Genomic DNA, 22,904 nt, shown 5'->3' with positions numbered 1-22,904 from the left:
TCAATGAAAGACGAGGTTGTGACAACTCTGGTCACAAGGGTATGCACACTCTATCATCTTCACTTCAGCTCGGTCAAAGTACCAATCATCGACAGCTACATCGATTCTTTGCTGTCAACAAATTTCAGATGTTTGTTTTTCAATGAGAATCTATGAGCAAAATAGTGACAAAGTTTTGAACCAAAGCACTCTTCCATTGTTTTCTTCCCCAGACTAGGTGAATGAAAATTAAAAAAGATAAGAGTAAATTGAAACCACACCCATAAACTGAACAATTTGGCTATGGCTGCCACTTGACATATTAGCTCTAAGTTTGACAGAGGGAGGGAGAGACAATCCTAATACCTTGTTCCTGATGACAGGAGAATTGTTGGCAAACCATGTGTCTTGCCTCTCTAGTTGGCAATGGGCGAAACATGAATTTATGAACAACCCATTTTGCTTGGACATTGAGAACACTTTAATAGCTGAAAGCATTTTATTCCTAAAATTTGTTTAAGAAGATAATACCAAAGCTTCAAAGGCATTTCGAGGCCAATTATTGACATAAATGATAGTAAAGTACAAAGGTGAATAACAGTGAAAGAGAAGTACTCTGGAAGAATCTGATTTGTCCTGGTGTGCACCTTTCATAATTTAACTTGCAAGTATGCCATTCACCATGCGGATCAGCTGATGGTGGACACAAACTAGCTTGTACCAGAAAAAAAAAAGAATAAGAAACAATTCAAAACATAAGCAGACATATTCAGTAAAGGATCATTCAGAATCTACAAAAAAATTACCTGCCAAACATCATATGCAGCATTCAGAAGAAAAAGTGGGGTCTTAATATTAGCCACAAAAATTTCAGGGAAGAAACACTGCAACAAAGTTGGAACCACATACATCAATCTCTAGTTTATATGTTTTTATGTGAGAGTAAAAGAGAGAATAAAAAAGAAGGATGCATTTACAGAAGTTGGATCCTTATGCGATGTACAAAAGGATGGCAAGAAAGAGTCTATACATATATATTTTCATTTATTGTGCTCATTTATGATGATCCTTAAGTATTTTTAGTTAGCAAGAAGCAAGCACAAAATCAATAGCCTTGGCATTATTTCATGCTTGCCTAGTATTTGATTGAGATAAAAACATTTAGAACAATGCAAGATCCATGACCCCTTGATTCTACTCATGATGACAATAATACAAGAAAAAGAGCAGAAAAAAGCATGCCATACACATCAAGGAACTTCCTGGCATTAGCAAGAAGTGATAAAATCATTAGATGAAAGACCAAACCTCCTTAGTATAGTGCATCCACTTTGACATCAGAGCTTCCATGGCAGCCAACCAAATTCGTTGCCCACGAAAGACAAGCCCAACAGCCTAAATAAAAAAGAGGAAATAAATATATATATAGGAATTGGTCTAGAGCAAGGATGATTATGGTTGTTTTCACTGGAAACAAGAAAATAATTAGAAACAAATATCCCAAAGTACTTGGTTTAATCCTTCACCGCTAAAGGATGACCCATCATTTATAATGGAGAAGAGATTGCGAGGCCGCAGAGAGACGGAGACTGGAGAGAGATGGAAGAGAAGAGAGAGGGAGTAAAGAGATCGGGGGCCGCAAGGAGATGAGATAGAGGGTGCGGGAGAGAGGGCGAAAAGATAAAAAATGAAGAGACTGAGAGAGTGGGTGCAGGAGAGAGGAGGAAAAAATCGACGAGGGTTCGAACCCCGACATTTGGTTGATCATGATTGGCAAAAACGGGCATAAACCAGATTCCATAACTTAAACCGTAGAGATGATTTTTGGATTCACCTTCGTCATCTAGATGACTTGAACTTTGGTATTCCACTGACTAACGTCAGGAGATAACTGAATAATGCGGCTGAAGTTCAACTCCAACGACAAGTAGACCCCCCCTCCCCCCATCATAAGTACAATTCGATAATTTTATTTTATCTTTAGAGGAGCTCATTTGGTCATCTTGCAAAAAACTATTAGAATTGAAGTCAATCACTTTGTGAGTTGTTTTCCTATAGTGAGCATAAAGGTGATCTGAAATCTGTCTGCATTAGCATCTTTTATGCTCAAAATTCAATCTTCTTCATGTCTGAAAGCAATTTTTTGAGCTGATGGGTGAGTTCAATCGAGAAAGAGAATAGGAAAACTGATTTTTATTACATTAACTAAAATTACAGAATCTTTTAGCTTGCCTATCTTACTCAGAATTTTTTCTTTCTACCACATTTATCAAAGTGGCCAATTATATGATCGCACCCGTTTGTGTTACCCTCTCCATCCTACCAATCCTTTCCCTGGATTCCCTCTCCACCCGCGTTCTATAGGTCTATTCCACATTCCCTCCTAAAAATAAAATAAAAAATTAAAATCTTAAGCAAAACTCGAGATATAAAATATTAAAAATGTGCGCTATGTCCTTCGATTAAAGAATAAAACATTTACTGTCTGTGTCGAAACTGAACATAACTGCATTAATAAAGGAAAATAAAACAAAATCGTACCTTTCCCCCCTCTTCTCTTCTTCCCGAATATTTTGAACCGTTAAAAAAGAAAACAAACTATACATGCAAATATGTTTTGCCGCCCCTAACCGCAACATTACTAGGGAGAAATTAATAGGTGGTTGAGGAACAACGGGCAAAAAGGGGTGCAACACGAGAACTTCCCAGGAGGTCACCCATCCTAGTACAACTCTCGCCCAAGCATGATTAACTTCGGAGTTTTGATGGGCTTTCTTTTAATACAATCCACACAAGTACCAAAATCACTGAAGTCAAGAGCCTCAATGACTCCTTCATTTACTAATCTCTTAATTCTAACAATGGAAATATTACCTAATCTCCTATCCCACAACATAAAGGGTTTCTCAATTATAACATCATGTTTAATGCCAACATTTGTACCCTGCACAATTACAAGACTACAATTAAGGGTCGAATTCAAAAGAAGTTTAAATAACCATCATCCAAAATACTTTTTCCAACAAGAATATTGTCTTTATACAAATGAAGGAAATGAGTAAGGAAATTGAAACTGAAATAACAAGATAAAAGTCTAGAAACTCAAATAAGGTTTCTTGAAAAGGATGGAACATAAAAGGTCTTTTCAAAGTCTAAAACAAAACCAGAATTAAGGACAAGTCTATAAGCCTCAACTGCCCCCACATATGAACCCATCTTGTATCCTGAATAGTTGGAACTTTAACTTTTCGTCGGTTTTCGTTGGTTTAAGAAGCCATGCATGGTGTTAGCAACATGGATTGTAGTACTAGAATCAATCTACCAAGTGTTATAAGAAATATTAACCATATTAGATTCAAAACATACTAAAGAGATGAGATTACCTTTCTTTTCAAGCCAATGTTTGAATTTGGGACAAGTCTTCCTTTTATGTCCTTTCTTCTTACAAAAGAAACATTTTATATCTTCCTTATTAACTTAATTAAGAGGGGATTTTCTCTTCTCGTTCTTAAATGGTTTCTTGCCACGCGTCATCAAATTTGAACTTTCAATCCCCTCTTGATTCAGCCTCCCTTCCTCTTGTACACACATGATCAGAAGTTCATTAATTGATCATTTCTCCCTATGTGTGTGGTAAGAGATCTTGAACAGTCCGTATTCAGGCGAGAGCAAGTAAAGGATGAAGTAAACCAGAAATGACTCGGACATCTCAATCTCCAACAATTTCAGTCTAGCGGTAATGTCCCACATCTGCACAATGTACTCACGCACACCTTTGGTGCCTATAAATTTCATGGAACACATTTTCATCATCAGGGTGCTTGCTAATTGTTGATTTTTAGGATTCCATGAATTTAGCTCATAGAGAAAAAGGGAAAGAAACCCATTAGAAAAAATAGGAGTAAGAAGGGTTGTGGAATTGATTATAACCCTTCCCTTGAAGCTCTATTTGTAGATTAATAAAATGATTATATTATAATAATACCCTTGAAATTAGGGTTTAGGGTTTAGGGTTTTAACCCAAGAACTTTAACGTAATTACATCAATGTCATCTCTATCAGATAACCCTTTATTTACCATCCTACCATCAATTTATGTGGGCCTATGAGCCTTCTCCTTGATCTGTGGGCCTTGTGTTTATCTTCAATATCTCTTAGATGCATGAGTCTTCCTTGATATTATGGGCTTGGGCTCATCTTCTAACACACTTGGATATGTGAGTCTTCCTTGGTCATGTGGGCTTGGGTCCTGTCTTCCAACACTCCCCCTCAAGCTGGGGGTGAGAGAATAGTATGAACTTCTAACTTGCTGCAAATGATATAATATGTTGCAAATCATTTTTTGTATAATATGTCTCCATCTTCCAACACTCCCCCTCACATTGGTGCTTTTGTTCCTGAGGCCGATCTGGTTTATTATCAGTGAGAGTAAATCACTCTTAGCCACTAAGACATTACTCTGAAGTGTCCACCTCCACCACCATGTCCCTCCGCAGGACAACGACTCTCAAGTTGTAGAGTAATATATGATATTAATAGGGGGAAGTACCATAAATATTATAATAAGTTCCTCCGTCAAAGACTTCGAACGACAAAAATATGATATTTTGACAGGGATGAAGTTCCTTAGTTATGGATTTCCAACCGCAAAAATTTTGATATTTTTGACAGGGATGAAGTTCCTCCGTCATGGACTTCAAACCACAAATAATTTTGATATTTTTTACGGGAATGAAGTTCCTCTGTCATGGACTCCCAACCACAAAAATTTGATATTTTTTACGGGGATGAAGTTCCACCGTCACGGACTCCCAACCACAAATAAATTTGATATTTTCTACGGGGATGAAGTTTCTCCGTCATGGACTCCCAACAAAAAATAATTTTGATATTTTTGACAGGGATGAAGTTCCTCCGTCATTGACTCCCAACCACAAAAATTTGATATTTTTTACAGGGACATAAATAAATAATGGTATTGGGCTACCTCTTCTTAAAAAATAATGTCTCATCAAAAGAGATACAATAGCAGCAGTTGAAATGGGCTTGTGCCCATTTAACACGACCCAAAATAATCCTTGTAAAATTGACCCATGAAATAATTTAATGCACATATATGTACCAAATAATATGCTGAACAAGAAATAATCTGTCAATTCTTCACAATAAAACTCCAACTAGAGAAAAAGTTACCGAGTCTCGCCGAAATATTTATAAAACTTGGGCATGTATACCAAGGCAAAAAATAAGTGGCCAGTTAGTTGACACAGACCGAGTTGACTCAGTCCGAGTTGCTATGGGTTGACTCGGTCTGGCTGGTGCTGAAACAAAGGTCGGCTGGGAACTCGGGCCCTGGATTGACTCGGGCGAGTCCATGTTGTGCCAGCAGGCCATAGAGCTGATACATTCGTGTTTCCTAACTTAGGAAACAGAAATATTTGAACAGTGAATTATTCGTTTTCCTCGGTTTCTTCGGCGGAAACAGAGTTCGGAGGGAGCTCAGAAGGAAAGTTTCCAACCCTCTTCTTCCCGGACGCAGAGCGGAAACTCGGAAGGAAAGTTTCCAACCCGACTTCATCTTCTCCGGCTGCGGTGGTCGTCTTTCCCCGTGGCCGAACAGAGAACGACGAAAAGAAAACGCAGCAGCAGTACATCTTCTTCCCGGACGCCGACGCTGTGATGGATTTGGTGACGAAGACAACTCGCCCGAAACAGTTTTCTGGACGGAGTAAGCGGCTCGGGGAGAGAAGTGTTTTTTCGCAAACTGTCGTCGTCTTCCGCCTCCAAAAACATTTGGCAGCAGCAGCAGCGGCGGCGACGGGAAGCCTTCGACAGAGGACGGTAAGCTGGACTGGTGCTTCCAAAAGAGTGGCCGTGGCGGGCGGCGCAGACACTGCCAGAGAAGTTAAGCGAGACGAGCGGTGAAGTTAAGCGAAGACGACAGCCAGTAGCAGCAGAAACACTACTCGGGAAGACCCATGGATTTGCTCAAGAGTGAAGACAACAGATTATATACCAAGGGTGAGGCAGTTTATCGAGGTGGGAAGCAAACAATACCAGCGGCAGATTAATGAGAGAAAAAAATAGAACTCCATCTCATCATACTGTATCAGACAAATAAACCGAAGAAAGAAAAACAATACCATTAAAATAAACCACGATTTTCACTAACTAAAAACAACATTATGACAAAAGAAAAATACTCTGTTTCTGAATCATGAAAAAACCATACTCGAGTCTTAAAAATCAAAGCTATGATACCATGTTGATTTTCAGGACTCCATGAATTTAGCTCATGGAGAAAAAGGGAAAAAAACCCATTCAGAAAAAAATAGGAGGAAGAAGGGTTATGTAATTAATTATAACCCTCCCCCTGAAGCACTATTTATATATTAATAAAACTACTATATTATAATAATACCCCTGAACTTAGGGTTTAGGGTTTAGGGATTTAACCCTGGAACTTTAACTAAATTACAGAAATATCATCTCTATGAGATGACCCTTTATTTACTATCTTGGCATCCATGTATGTGGGCATATGGGCCTTCTCCTTGATCTGTGGGCCTTGAACTCGTCTTCAATATATCTTAGATGCATGGGTTTTCCATGATCTTATGGGCTTGGGCCCATCTTCTAGTACACTTGGATATGTGAGTCTTCCTTGGTCGTATGGGCATGGGCCTTGTCTTCCAACACTAATTTTTTGTCAGAAGTCTCAAACTGATCTTGAATAGTTTTAAGATATTCTTTTGCTTTGGCAAAATCAAGGATGGATACATGGATACTTTTCCCAATGTGAGACTTGATAAACATAAAACTTAAGCGATCTAATCGCTCCCAAAGATCAAATGATATTTTTTTCAACTTGGGTACTTGATTTCATGGGCCATAGAGGTTCATCCACTGGAAATGCCAAATCAAGGTACTGCATGTTAGGAAATGTACGCCCTAATTCCAAACTAATGAGAGCAATAGTAAGAAATGTGGAAGAAGGACAAAAACAAGCACGAAAATACACAACAAGGTTTATACAGGTTCGCTTCAAGGTGAGACTATGTCCTGTCTTCTGCCATTGCAATAATTCACGATGAAGATGAAATAACTTACAAAGAGAAATCGCCCCTTTAGCGACGAACCCCCAATTTAAAGAGAAAACTAGGGAAACCGCTTTACAAGAATGAAATTCTTAAACTGCTCTTAATGAAACAACAGTCAATATATCGTGGATCGGATGGGGTCTCTACCTCCCTTCCAACCCCCATGTCGACCTTACCACGAAGGTTGATCCGCAACCAACTTAGCGTAAGGCATTAATTAGGCTCCACCACTTGACACCGCAATCGATGCAAGGACAATTTTCTCCTTCCAATCATCATAATTATTACCATTCAGAGGAATAATATTGGAAGAATAAAAATTTGGAACAGATAAAGTTTGAAGAACTGCAAAATAAACAACAATGTTTACTAAAACATGCAATGGATCCAAAAACCGAATATTTACCCATGTAAATAAATTCAAAAAAATTAATCAACATTTGAGTACGCTTAGATTATAACACAAATGATTTATATCACTTTATGATGGCTTCATAAATTTATCTCTAAAGTAATTTTCTAGGCCTGTGGGCGACTAAATTTTTTTTTAAAATTTTCCTATCCAATTCTAATTAAACACTTAAATATAAAACTTACCACGTGAAGTTAAATTATTAACTTTCCATGGTTAATCACAAAATTTTATGTCATTAACTTTATGTGACTAAATTGAATGTCACTAGACATTTTTCATAATTAAGAATGTTGTGGTTATTACTTAATTATTCAAATGTAAACCAAAATATGACATCAAAATAATTGACTAAAATTTATGCCAATTATTAATTTCTTATATTTAGGTCAATCATAATATGCATAGAAGATTAAGTATGCATAAAACCTAAATAAAATTTTCACATATAAAAATTAATACATATTAAACATTCATATATGCATATCCAATTATTTAATCCATATTCACAAAAATGAAAAATAATGAAAACTAAAACTAAAATATTCTATATTTCCTGTTATTTATATATGAATTACGTGTATCCAATGATAAGACTGGGGTTGGATGGCCCGTGAGCACTTTTGGTGCTCTTGCGCGTACAGTGGTGCGGGACAGCCAGAGAGCATGATGTCATGCTCCTGGCTTTGGTTGTGCTCCAACGAGAGCACGAAACGCCAACGCACACTACACCGGTCTCCGCTATGTTCGGTCGCGCCACTCTCAGCTGCTCACTGGCAGGCTTCTCATCCAATCGTCACATCTGTTCAGGACTCTACTCACCCTCCCTGCACCGCCGTCTCCTTCCTCAGGTGCCATCGTCGCCGATGTGCGTCCGATGAGCGTTACACGTCGGTGTATACTGGCTTACATTACGACGTCTCTCTCTCTCTCAGTGCTCTGTGACTACTCCTCTCGACTGCGGTTTGATGTGTAAGACGGTTCACAAACCATCACCTAGACAGTTCACGATCCGTCACTTAAGTGACCCATCCGTGATACTGTTTTCCACTGACGGTGGTCACCGTTTACGACCTTTCGGTTTCCCATCGTTTGGTGGTTTCCTTTGATGGAGAGGAGCCTATAAAAGGGGTTATGGTCTTGTAGAGGTATGCATGAACGTTGCCATCAACAAGCCTCCATGAAAGACGAGACATTCTGTTCACCGGAGAAGATAGCGGAGAAGCTCTGTTCGTCTGAAGTTGACACCATGTCAGGAGGGATGATTTTGGTTTATGAATTTCATATATGGTTTCGAAATTCTATTTAAAGCATTTCTACATGTGGTATCAGAGCTCCCTCTCTGATATGGAGTCATTTCCTTGGAGAGGAGCTCTCTGCATACTCTGCGAGTGCCGGTGTTGTGGAGCCAACTGGCGTCTCGCTCGGTGTTGTACTTCTACCGGCGTATCGCTCGGTGTTGTACTTCAACCGGCGTCGCCGTCGGACGGTAGCGGTCGAAGCCTAATGGGAGGCAACGTCCAGCAGAGGGCTGCCGTGGACGCTGAGCATCATCTCTGCGCGTGAAGATGACCTCCAGCGAACGTAAATAAAAAAAATTGAAACATAGGTAAAACAATTTCATTTAAATAACGAGTTGACTCGGCTGAGTTGACTCGTATCGGTTGCGCATGATCAGTCTAGATGCAACGAGTTGGACGAGTTGACTCAACTCGGACTTTATCGAGTCGTTTGGGTTGAATCAGACGGATTATTAATTGAAATTCATTTTAGTCAATTATTTTTTATGTCATATTTAGATATACATTTGAATAATTGAGTAATTGCCACAACATTCTTAATTGTGCAAATGTCTAAGTGACATTAAGTTTAGTCACATAAAGTTAATGACATAAAAAAATTGTGATTAATCACCGAGATATAATAATTTAACCCCATAGGGTAAATGTTATATTTATGTGATTATTCAGGAAGGGAAATAAATATTTAAAAAAAAATTGAGTTGCCCACAGGCCTAGAATATTCCTTTACAAACAAATTTCTAGTTCCCATCATAAAGAGACATAAATCGCATATGTTTTATAATCTAAGCCCATAGGAAAGATTATAATGACACGCTGATTTATTTGTTTGGATTATTTATATAGGTAAATATTCAAATTTTGGCTTTATTAAATGTTTAGTAAGCTTGTTAGCTACTTGTTGCAGCTCTTCAAATTTTATTTGTCCCAACCTTTGATTCTTCTATTGTTCCCCTCAATGGAGAAAATTATATTGAGTGGAAGGAGAAAATTCTGCTGTTATTAGGGTGCATGGATCTTGACTTGGCACTTAGAGTGGATGAACCTCCAAAACCCACGGAATCTAGTACCCAAATTAAGAAAACATCATTTGAACTTTGGGAACAATCCAATCGATTAAGTTTGATGTTTATTAAGTCTCATATTAGGAAGAGTATTTGTGAATCTATTCCTGAATGTGCCAAAGCCAACGAGTATCTTCAAGCTATCCAGGAATAGTTTGAGAATTCCGATAAGGCATTAGCAAGCACCCCGATAACCCAAATGTGTTCCTTAGTGTGTTTTGAACCTGATATGACTCATGCTTCTTATAACATTTGGTGGATTGATTCTGGTACTACAATCCATGTTGCCAACACCATGCAGGGTTTCTTGAACCAACAAAAACCGACGCCAAGTGAATGCTCCATCTATTCAGGAAACAAGATGGGTTCACATGTAGAGGCAGTTGGAACTTTCAAACTTGTCCTACATACTACTTTTTTCTTAGACGTTGAAACGGCATTTTATGTTCCATCTTTTTCTAGAAACCAAATCTTAGTTTTCAAACTTTTACCCTTTGGATTAAGTTTTAATTTCCATGAAAATTCCCTTCAATTGTATAAAGACCATTTTCTTATTGGAAATGGCATTTTTGAAGAAGGTTTGTTCAAACTTCTTTTAAACCCTACATTTGATTGCAGTCTTAGTACTACTATGCATGATATTAATGTTCTAATTAAGAGAAGTGTTATAAATGAGAAATCCTCCATGTTGTGGCATAGGAGATTAGGTCATATCTCCATTGATAGAATTAAAAGATTAGTTGATGATTGAGGCTCTTCATTTTACTAATTTTAGTACAATTTTGGATTGTATTAAAGGAAAGCAAACCAACAAGTACATGAAAGGCGCCAGGAGGACTTCTGATGTCTTAGAAATCATACACACTAATATTTTAGGTCTTATGATGTATGTTTCAATGGTGAGCAGTATTTCATTACCTTTATTGATGACTATACACAATATATGTATCTCTATCTGCTTTATGATAGAAATGAAGCACTAGATGCTTTTAAGGTCTATAAAGCAGAAGTAGAGAAATAATTAAGTATACAAATAAAAAACGTGAGATCAGAGAGAGGTGGTAAATATTATGGAAAGTACACTATAAGAGGACAATTGCCTGGTCCTTTTGCAAGGTTTCTTGAGGAACAAGGTATTGTGCCACACAATACAAAATGTTTGGCTCACCGCCTCAAAATGGTGTGGCTGAAAGAAGAAACCGAACATTAATGGACATGGTGAGGAATATGATTAGTAACTCTGGTTTCCCATTGTCTTTCTGGAGTGAAGCTCTCAAAATTGTAGTCTATGTACTCAATAGGGTTCCAACCAAGGCGGTTCATAAAATGCCATTCAAGTTATGGAAAGGTTGGAAGCCTAGTTTAAGGCAAGTACATGTTTAGGAGTGTCCAGTTGAAGTTCGACTTTACAATCCACATGAGACAAAGTCAGACTTTAGAATAGTCAGTGGACATTTCATTGGCTATGCGAAAAAGTCTAAGGAATACATATTTTATTGTCCATCTCGTTCGATAAGAATTGTCGAATCTAAGAATGCAAGGTCCCTTGAGAATGATGAGATTAGTGGGAGTAGCCAACCTCGAAACTTAGTTTTTGAAGAGCATACAAATACTCCACCTTCTTCTACAACTTTGGATAGATTGGTTGTTGTTCATAAAAATCCTATTACATTTTCACAGGCCATGAGTGGAAAAAAATCCACATTATGGAACGATGCCAAGAAGGAAGAGTTGGATTCAATGGCTAATAACCAAGTTTGAGATCTTGTTGAATTGCCTAAAAGGGGGAAGGTCATTGCCTGTATATAGGTTTTCAAAACCAAAAAAAAGTCTTTAGGCAATATTGAAAGATATAAGGCAAGATTAGTAGCCAAAGGATTTACTCAACAAGAAGGAATTGATTATCATGAAACCTTCTCTCCTATTTCAAAGAAGGATTCATTTCGGATAATTGTGGCATTAGTAGCTCATTTTGATATGGAGTTACATCAAATGGATGTGAAAACGGCTTTCCTAAATGGAGACTTAGACGAAGAGGTTTACATGAAACAACCTGAAGGTTTCATTTTAGAGGGGAATGATCACTTGGTTTGTAGACTTAAGAAATCTATATATGGACTAAAACAAGCCTCCTGTCAGTGGTATTTAAAATTTCATGATGTTATTTCTTCATTTGGATTTACGAAGAATGTTATGGATCAATGTATATACCATAAGGTCAGTGGGAGCAAAATAATTTTCTTAGTCCTATATGCAAGTGATATTTTACTTGCTTCAAGTGATTTAGGATTACTTCATGAGGTCAATCGATTTCTCTCGTTGAAATTTTATATGAAGGTTATGGGCAAAGCTGCTTATGTCATAGGCATAAAGATTGATTGAGACAGATCCCAAGGGATATTAGGATAGTCTCAAGAAGCCTATATCAACAAAACTCTAGAGAGATATCGTATGAATAATTGCTCATCTGGTGTTGCACCTATTGTGAAAGGTGACAAATTAAGTTTGGAACAAGGTCCACGAAAAAATTTAGAGAGGGAACAAATGAAAAATACGCCCTATGCTTCTATAGTTGGGAGTTTAATGTATGCTCAGGTTTGCACACGAAGTGACATAGCATATGCAATGGGAATGTTGGGCATATATCAAAGTAATCCCAATTTGGACTATTGGAAAGCAGTAAAGAAAGTCACGCGATACCTTCAGGGGACTAAAACACTACAAGCTTATGTATAGACAATCTGATCATCTAGAAGTGATTGAATATTCTGACTCTGATTTTGCTGGCTTCCTTGATTCGAGAAAGTCAACATCGAGATACGTCTTCTTATTACCTAGAGGGGCCATTTCTTGGAGAAGTGCAAAAAAGTCTTTGATTGCTACTTCTACCATTGAAGCAAAGTTTGTAGCATGTTTTGAAGTGTCATTACAGGCTATATGGTTGAAGAGTTTTATTTCAGGGCTTAAAATTGTTAACACCATTTCTAAGCCATTACGGATTTATTGCTACAATTCCGCAGCAGTGGTTTTGGCCAAGAACAATAAGAGCGGAAGTAGTAGTAAACATATTGACATAAAGTTTTTAGCTATTCGAGAACATGTCAAAGCAAACAAGGTGGTTGTGGAACACATCAGTACCAGATTAGTGATCCATGATCCGTTCACAAAAGGTCTACCACCTGTTGTTTATAAGGGACATGTTGAACATATGGGACTCAGTTCTATTAAGTAATTTATGTAATTGAGATTCCCTTTTTGTTTGTATCGTAATTTTTTCAATGAAAAACTCTATTAACTTCATTTGTGTCTTCTCTTATTTGGTTGTATACATAAAGTTTAAAGAATAACAATATAAGATGATCCCGAATGTGCATTATGCAAGTTCATTCATAAAGAAATGTGCCACATAAGGTTCTTATTCAAAGGAGACAGTTGCATTGTAATTCGTGGAAGGTAATACTTTCTCTAAAGGAATTACCACCACGATACATGTAATTTAATCTTCTTCTTTTGAGTATAAGGAAATTATATCTATGGAAAATATTCATAAAGATGTATCAATGACACATATTTAGTAGACGTATGGGTCAAGTGGGAGACTGTAAGACGGTTCACGATCCATCACTTAAGTGACCCATCCGCCAGACGATTTTCCACTGATGATGGTCGCCGGTTACGACCTTTCGGTTTCCCGTCATTTGGTGGTCTCATTTGATGGACAAGTGCCTATAAAAGGGGTTCTGGTCTAGCAGGTATGCCTGAATGTTGCCATTGATGAGCCTCTATGATAGATGAGACATTCTGTTAGCCAGAGATGTTTTGTTCGTCGGAAGTTGACACCATGTCAGGAGGTACGATTTTGGTTTATGAATTTCATATATGGTTTCGAAATTCTATTTAAAGTATTCCTACACGTGCACTGTTTGGTGATCAATGCCACCCACCGAAGCAACGTCTCTCGACCGAGAATCAGTTGTGCGCATCGCATTCTCAAGGCGACTGGAAGTGAGAATGGGACAACTTGGGACTCGGAAAGAAAATGCTCACAACACGTCGATGGTTTAACGTCAGCACACACAGCAAGCCCCGTCGTTCGACTCCCCTCTGCAAACCCAAACTACGGCTGATGATTGGCTGTGGGCATTTTCTTCCCATGGGCGCATCGGTTCCCACTAAGTCTCGACACCTCCAGCGCACTGAGCGCAACCTACTCTGGTGCACCAATGCAGTCATCCTGTCTGGCCGGGGACATTGTTCGGAAACATCGCTGTCTCTCTTGGACACTATCTAGCTGTGGAGCGCCAGCATTTTTGAGATCCACCAGGCACACAACATATTGACAATCGCACATGCCACCAATGGCGATCGAAGATGCGCGGGGCTCACAATGCCTCATCGTAAGTCTACGTCCTTCTAACCTCGAAAACAACCCAAATTTTTTTTTTTACTACAAAATAAAAACATAGATAATATTTTACAAAAAAAATAATGGAATTGTAATCAAGACGAGAGATTCTGGTCTGATTCAACCAGAATTTTAAAGGTATATAAAATTCATAAAAAGTAAAGCCGAAGCACAAGATGCATATCTCCAGTCATAGTAGATAAAATTCCAGAAATTTGCAGAGAAAGGTCGAATTTATCCAAAGTCCCGTTGATGGAGAAAACTCAGGCTTATTTCTAGACCAAATCCCATTTAACGTAGAATCCTTAATCCCTTCTTTCCCATCAAAACAGGAAGAAGTTGTAATTGCTCACTATCCTTACATCTAAGCGAAACTACCCAATAATGGGTTAAACCCAAAAAAAGGAAACAACTATCAAAGGGGTCATGGGCCATTCTGAAAGGAGGGAGTGGAGGAAGAGTCATGATATGCTTGGTAATGGGATTGTAGAGATAGTCACTGAGCTTGAGATTGGTGTGGATTTTCTTGAACTAGAAGATGAGGCCATTGCATGAACCCATATTCTTGATGTTGTGATGTGAAGGGAAGACAACGGAGTCTTGGAGCGTGAGTGCTCCTTTGTCGTCCAAGTGGCAGAACATACATTCGTGTATGAAGCCATAGTCATAGTATTTGAGATAGACAAAACCGAAGTCAATAGATTTGGCAGTGAAAGAAGCCAACTTTCTTGATCAGATTCTAATACTTCTTTAAAATACACACTTGAGCCGTGATTTCTTGGGTAGACGTGAAAGAATTTCTAGTGAGATGTCTTCAGGCAAGCTAACCTCCATTAAAACAATATTAGAGTAGTAGGTCGATCCCCAAGATGCAAGAACAGAGCAAGATCCCACAACAAGAATGGAAGACGTGGACTGAAGGAAGATGGTATGATCCGGCAATGCCACAAGGTAGAAGAGAGCAAGTCCTACCTCACTTATACATAAACCGAAGAGGCTACCTGTTCTAGTTTGATTTGGAATCCTGGTTTCCCTAGAGTTTCCTTTTACGTAATACTTTCTAAACATGGAGCTCTACTTTCCTTCCTTGATATTTCGCTGACTGGAGATTGCACAGTTGATAGTTTTTCAGTCATGATGTAGTACTAGCGCCAATATTTTGAATTTTGTCATCTATAGAAGCACCTTGTTGTGTTATGGAGAAAAGTAAAAGGATCGCTTGAAAAAAGTTTAGAATTATGCAATTGAAACATAAATCTTAATAACTAAAATTATATTTTAATCTTCAACATTCAAATGAAGAAATTCATTAAATATTACTTTAAATTGTTGTAGCTTTAAATTTTTTTTGTAATTATTAGATAGATTAATTAAATATTACTTTGTAGGTGGGGTACCATTGCACAAAAGTAAAATTTTCTCACAAAAATTATAGAAGGATTTTGTTGTTGTCCAATCTAATTACACCCAATTAGCAACTTGTGTAATAAGAAGGATTTTGTGGAAAATTATTATTATATTTTTTATATTTCAAGGAATTGTACCTGAATATTGGATTTAAAATTTTGATTTATCTGAATAATGACTTTTTAAACTTATTTCCCAAATTATCTGATTTCGACCTTTGGAATCCTCATAGGATCGATCAACTTCCCACGTTAGTAAAGCTTGTCCATATAGCACCATGTCAGCCCATCCTTTAAAACCTAAAATTCCTCATTTCCCCATTCTCTTTCCTCTTTTCTTAATGGACATGTTGACCATTTGGCCAAGCTTTGTTGACATGGGCAAATGTAAAAAACTAAAGAAGAAAAGATTAAATGACAACTAAAAAAAAAAAAAAATTAAAAATACAAAAGGGAAAATAACAAAAAGTAGAAAACTAAATAATAATAAAAAATGAATGTAGAAAAAAATAATAATGGGAGATAAAGTAATTAGTCATTAAAATAAAAAATAAGTAATAAAACTAAAAAAATTAATTGAATCAATTAATAGTCAAATAATTATTTAATTATATAAATAGAATAGGTTATATTAATTAGTTAATTAAGTAAGTCCTGCATGTTTGATTAAATAGTTGATTAGTTATATAATTAAATATGTCAATTGGCTACCACAAATCATCCTGTAATTGATTATTTTCTTACCAAATCAGTAATTATTCAATCAGTAAATGTATTAAATATAAATTAATCAACTAGTCTTAATTGCAGTCAAATAGTAAATTATTCTGGCTCTTCATATCAACTCCATTGGAATGTGTTCCATTTTATATTTAAAATGAGTTCAATTAATTAAATAATTAATTAATTACTACCTATTCAATTAAATAATTGATTAATTATTACATTAAATAGGTCAATTGGCCAATTTACTACCACAAATCATGGGTTTTTAATTATTTTCTTACCTAATCAATAATTATTTAATTATTAAACATATTATTTTAATTAACAAGTATTAGCAATCATCAAATAGTATGTCTTTGTGGTTCTTACAGACTCCATTAATCCTACAAACCAAGTTAAATTAGTTAGTTATATAATTAGAATATTTTCACTTAATTAGATGATTAAGTAATTACTACCTATTTGATTAAATAATTTATTAGTTATTACATTAAATAAGTCAATTGGTTTGTTAATTAACACAAATAATCAAGTAATTATTTAATTAATAAATGCATTAATTACAATTAATTAACTAGTATTAGCTACCATCGATTAGTATGTCATGCTAGTTCTTCGCATCGACTCCATTAATCCTACTAAATAAATTAATTGAATCAATTAATTAGTTATTTATAACACTAAAATGTGTTTAATTAATAAGATAAGTAAGTTATTACTACTTGTTCTATTAAATAATTGATTAGTTATTACATTAAATAGGTCACTTGGCCGTTTAATTAGCACAAATCATCGGGTATTTAATTATTTCTTACTTAATTAGTAATTAATTGATTAGTAAATACATAATGTCATTAATTAATTAGTATTATCTATGATCAAAATAGTTATGTATTACATTAAATGGGTTATTTAATTAATCCCGACTCAACCCTTGCCCCAAGCATGGGTGTGGATGTAGGTGAGGTGCGTGGGTGAGCCCCATGGGCAAGGCTTGTATGCATGTGATTGGCATGCGTGCATTCAAGCTGTAGGGGATGGCTATCAATTTACTACAAAATAATCGCTACAAAAAAATGAAACCCAAATGTAGTGCCCTTGATCACAACCCCTACATTGAGTGGAGAAAGGAGGTCACTTACTAAGGCTAAACTGAGAATCTTTTGAAAAATTACCATTGTAGTTTGTATAAAAGTTCATTGTTGTGAAAATTTTCATTGAACTGCCATTGTTTCTCACTATTGAGGGGGCGAGGGACATCTAAACGGGCACATATAATAACATCTTGAAAATATTTTTGGCGGGAAAAAAGGTTAGTCACTTGGGCGGTCGACCCGAATAGCAGGTCACCTCACCGTTGGCAAACTGCGTGTCCTCTTCCGTGAGTTGCGTTGCGTCTTGCGAGAGGGTGGAAACCGGAAAGTGGAAAGGTATAGAAAAGCCAACATTTTACTGGCACTCACTCCTGCTTCTTCCTTGCTCTTATCACAGATTCCTCAAATTTCTTTTCGATTTCGCACAGTTGCCACGGTCAGATCTAAACTCGAGATGAAGTTCATCGGCGACGAAAGGACTCGCTGCAAGGTTTTCAAGAAGCGAGTCGAAGGGGTGAAGAAGAAGGGCCATCAATTGTCTCTGCTTTGCGGGATTGACGTTTTCTTCTTGTGTTCTCCTCCCGAAAGCGAGAAAGAATTCTCTCCTCATTCCTGGCCTCCAAATAAGGCTGAACTTCTTCGCATCCTCACAAGGTACCGTAATCGAAGCAATGAAGAAATACCTAAGCATCCAACCACTTTAAGCGCCAACTCGTGGAAAGAATCTCTGCGGAATTTGTCTTACAAGATTTCTGGCAAAGGGGAAGAAGCGAAACAGAGATTGGAATTTCCCAAGGGAATGGGACTGGTGTGCGAAGGAGCATCAGACAGAAAAATTGAGACGCAACCCACAGTTGATCACTCGCATAATCTGTGGCTCGTCAGTGAGATGGAGCCTCAACGAAGCAACAGCGCTTATCTTCCGATTTCTTACATGAATCCGTTTCAGCAGTCTCAGACGGGGCTTGGTCTTCCTTCCGAAGAATTTTCTCAGTGGCTCCTACCCACATGCGATTAATTTGTCCCTTTCCAAAGGTGGATAAGAGCAGGGGTTATCCCCAAAATTTGCACTCATAGGACAGGTTTTACAGAAATTTTGTTAAGTAAAGGTTTTATAGAAGAATTCTAAGTTCTGTAAGTATAGCTTATTGTTAACTCTTTCATATGTGAAATTCAATTGAATGCAGTGACAAATGGCCATATTGATTTTTGATATATATTTTGATATATATTCTTTCATATTCTTTTATTTTGATATATATTGATTTTTCTGGATGTTTTCCCATTTATTAAAAAATTCTGTTTTTAATGAAAGTGTACTGGTTGACTACTTGGCTTCCATGAAATAATGTTGATCTTTTATATGTGGGTGCATGCTTGTAGGGAACTGCCTTCCATCGCCCTCTTTGCTCTTGTTATCTCTCATGATCTGATTTGATTGCCAGATATTTAAATAAATTTCTTAGTACTTCAATAGTAAGCGATTGGACTAATTACCGATTAAAGGGAATTTATCTACCATTAGAAAGAAAATTTTGATAAAAATAATGCAATTTTTCTGTCATTTATGTTTTTCTGCAGTGACAAATGGCCATATTCTTATACTCGGTCATGAATCACTCTAAATCCGACAAAAGGACAAAAGAGCTTGCATACATTTATTCAAGAAGATTCTTATTAATCTATTTCCCATGCTAATCAAGTCATTAATACATGTCTTATTATTTACCATTTTCACTGGAAAACTAGAAACAATAAATTCCCTCTTTAATATTACTTGCATGGGGGAAGCAGATTCCTATAGAGGGCACAAGAATTGACATGCAAATTACAAAATGCTAGACACTGTAGTAATAGCCAGCTTCTAATTGGGTCTTATATTCTATACCTTTTTGCTTCAAATCTTCTTGATATGAATATGCACTTGAATCGAGTGCAAATAATAGTGAAGAGATCCAATGTTGACTTCTTCACTGAAAGACGAGGTTGTGATAACTTTGGTCACAAGGGTATGCACAGTCTATCATCTTCACTTCAGCTCGGTCAAAGTACCAATCACCGACAACTACAACGATTCTCTGCTGTCAACAAATTTCAGATGTTTGTTTTTCAATGAGAATCTATGAGCAAAATAGTGACAGAGTTTTGAACCAAAACACTCTTCCATTCTTTTCTTCCCCAGGCTGGTAAATGAAAATTAAAATAGATAAGAGTAAATTGAAACCACAACCATAAACAGAACAGTCTGGCTATGGCCGCCACTTGACATATCAGCTCTAAGTTTGACAGAGGGAGGGAGAGACAATCCTAATACCTTGTTTCTAATGACAGGTGAATTGTTGGCAAACCATGTGTCCTGCCTCTCTGATTGGCAATGGGCGAAACATGAATTTATGAACAACCCAGTTTTGCTTCGACATTGAGAACCCTTTAATAGCTGAAAGCATTTTATTCCTAAAATTTGTTTAAGAAGATAACACCAAAGATTCAAAGGCATTTCGAGGCCAATTATTGACATAAATGACACTAAAGTACAAAGGTGAATAACAGTGAAAGAGAAGTACTCTAGAAGAATCTGATTTTTCCTGGTGTGCACCTTTCATAATTTAACTTGCAAGCATGCCATTCACCATGCGGATCAATTGATGGTGGACACAAACTAGCTTGTTCTAGAAATAAACACAAAAAAATAAAATGAATAAGAAACAATTTAAAACATAAGCAGACATATTCAGTAAAGGATCATTCAGAATCTACAAAAGTTTACCTGCCAAACATCATATGCAGTATTCAGAAGAAAAAGTGGGGTCTTAATATTAGCCACAAAATTTTTCAGGGAAGAAACACTGCAACAAAGTTAGAACCACATACATCAATCTCCAATTTATATGTTTTTATTTGAGAGTAAAAGAGAGAATAAAAAAGTAGGATGAATTTACAGAAGTTGGATCCTTATGCGATGTACAAAAGGGTGACAAGAAAGAGTCTATGCATATCAGTTCTCATTTATTGTGCTCATTTATGATGATCCTGCAGTATTTGCAATTAGCAAGAAGCAAGCACAGAATCAATAGCCTTGGCGTAATTTCATGCTTGCCTAGTATTTGATTGAGATAAAAACCTTTAGAACAAAGCATGATCCATGACCCCTTGATTTCACTCATGATGACAATAATACAAGAAAAAGAGCAGAAAAAGCAAGCCATACGCATCAAGGAACATCCCGACATTAGCAAGACACTTGACTTTTATTGATCTTGGAAAGAGTTCTTTGAACTCATCACAATGCATTGTGGATGATAAACCTCAAGCGGAACAACCAAAAAGAAGAGCCTAGAATGCACCAACCAGATAAAATCACCAAAAACCCCAAGATTTTGTGTTAAAGTCCTTACACAAAAGAAGTGATAAAATCATTAGATGAAAGACCAAACCACCTTAGCATAGCGCATCCCCTTTGACACCAGAGCTTCTATGGCAGCCAACCAAATTCGCTGCCCACGAAAGACAAGCCTAGCAGCCTACATAGAAAAGTGGAAATAAATATTTGTAGGAATTGGTCTAGAGCAAGGATGATTATGGTTGTTTTCACTGGAAACAAGAAAATAAATAGAAACAAATATCCCAAAGTACTTGGTTTACACCTTCACCGCTAAAGGATGCCCCATCACATATAATGGATAAGGGATAGAGAGGCCGCAGAGAGACGGAGAATGGAGAGAGATGGAAGAAAAGAGAGAGGGAGTAGCGAGATCGGGGGCCGCTGGGAGATGAGATAGAGGGTGCGGGAGAGAGGGCAAAAAATTTGAAAATGAAGAGACTAAGAGAGTGGGTGTGGGAGAGAGGGGGGAAAAACCAACGAGGGTTTGAACCCCGGCGTTTGGTTGATCATGATTGGAAAAAACTGGCAGAAACCAGATTCCATAACTTGAACCGTAGAGATGATTTTTGGATTCATCTTAGTCATCTAGATGACTTGAACACTGGTATTCCACTGAGGAGGGGTTAGTGCACATGACTCAGGACATGATCTTCATGTGCATTACGCAGTTCATGTCTTGGTGTCGTTAGGGGGCGCCAAAATTCATGTCATGTACATGAACATACATGACTCAGGAGTTCATGTCCCAAGAGTAAACGGCAGAAAGCGTTTTCCGCCCGATTTTGAGAATCATCTACATGACTCTCATGCGGGGCTGTCTCTCGGGCTCTCTCTGCCGCACACCTCTCTGCCATTGCATTCCCCCAGCCCTCTCTTGTCTCCGCAACCCTCTCTCGTTTCCATTCCCCCAACCCTCTCTCATTCTCTGCTCCCTCTCTCGTCTCCATTCCCGCAGCCCTCTCTTATTCTCTGCTCCCTCTCTCGTCTCCATTCCCGCAGCCCTCACTCGTCTCCGCAACCCTCTCTCATCTCCATTCCCGCAGCCCTCTCTCAATCTCTGCTCCCTCTCTCATTCCCGCAGAGCATGGGAGGTCGAGCATCTGTTGCAGAGCTTGTCGGCCTCCCTCTCGACGTACCGTCGGAGCGCCGCCTCTGTCGGCATTGCCCGCCGTCGTCGCCTTTGCCTAGCCCATCCCCGTCGCCATCGCCGTTGCCCGCTGGCTCACTGCTGAGGAAGACGAAGATGTTTAATTTTTCCAAAGTTAGGAAAAATTAAACTATCTTCATAAAAATCATTAATTTATAAATTTTATTTATAAAATAATTATTTTTATTTTACAATTACTATATTAAAATAGTGATTTAATAGTCATAATTACAATATTTTTAAAATAAATATTTGATAAATTATTTTGGCATAATTATCCAATTGCTATAGTTAATTAAACCAATGGTTTTAAATTTTGTGATAATATATTATTAATTAATAATACATAAAATATATTATGTATAAAATATAGTGTGTTAAAGTTATGATTAGATCAATTTTTTCTCTTAAATTATTCATTTTTAGGTTAAAGTATATCATATGTTATTAATAAATTAATAACTTAACGTATTACTTTCATTTTTTAATTTATAACGTTATTTATTTATTATTTATAATTAATCATATACGTATTTCATTGGCTCATGTAATTACCATATTAATGCACAATAAAATATCTAATTCAATTAATAAATATATTAATATATTTAATTATACATTAAATAACTTATTCGTGTAGTAATAATGGTTGTTTTACCTAATTTGGGGTTTAAGGATTATGTTGTAATTAAATGCACTGTAAAGGTTTAGAGATTCTCTTGTTTTTTATGTTTTTCTCATGTTGGGGCACTAACACTAGAAATTGTTTTCCAATGCATATGAAGTCGTCAACACTAACACCAAGTGCGAAGATGATATTCATGTACATGACTGACATGATCTTCATGTTGGACATGAACTTGATCTTCAAGAATCCATTTGGGGCAC

At 37.0% G+C, this 22,904-nt stretch overlaps 1 protein-coding gene and 2 pseudogenes across 1 annotated transcript; 1 reads left to right on the top strand and 2 right to left on the bottom strand.

Moving 5' to 3' along the window:
• Positions 1 to 14,252, bottom strand: LOC137963247 (pectin acetylesterase 10-like; annotated as a pseudogene).
• Positions 14,253 to 17,941: 3,689 nt separating this feature from the next.
• LOC137963246 (agamous-like MADS-box protein AGL49) lies at positions 17,942 to 18,505 on the top strand. The gene has a single exon (XM_068810408.1). The coding sequence runs from the start codon at positions 17,942 to 17,944 to the stop codon at positions 18,503 to 18,505; it is 564 nt and encodes a 187-aa protein (XP_068666509.1).
• A 952-nt stretch (positions 18,506 to 19,457) lies between these two features.
• LOC137963245 (pectin acetylesterase 10-like) lies at positions 19,458 to 21,816 on the bottom strand (annotated as a pseudogene).
• Positions 21,817 to 22,904: the final 1,088 nt, after the last annotated feature.

This window comes from Aristolochia californica, unplaced genomic scaffold (genome assembly GCF_029961685.1).
Source record: "Aristolochia californica isolate CCGP_79_NKW_82.1479 unplaced genomic scaffold, dmAriCali1.0.hap1 SCAF_4, whole genome shotgun sequence".
Lineage (NCBI taxonomy): Eukaryota > Viridiplantae > Streptophyta > Magnoliopsida > Piperales > Aristolochiaceae > Aristolochia > Aristolochia californica.
Note: the sequence above shows the minus strand (reverse complement) of the source record. Positions and strands in the feature narration are given on the sequence as shown.

Bases quoted from the DNA above. Each gene is read 5' to 3' on its own strand.
- LOC137963246 (XM_068810408.1), top strand. From the start codon at position 17,942: ATGAAGTTCATCGGCGACGAAAGGACTCGCTGCAAGGTTTTCAAGAAG.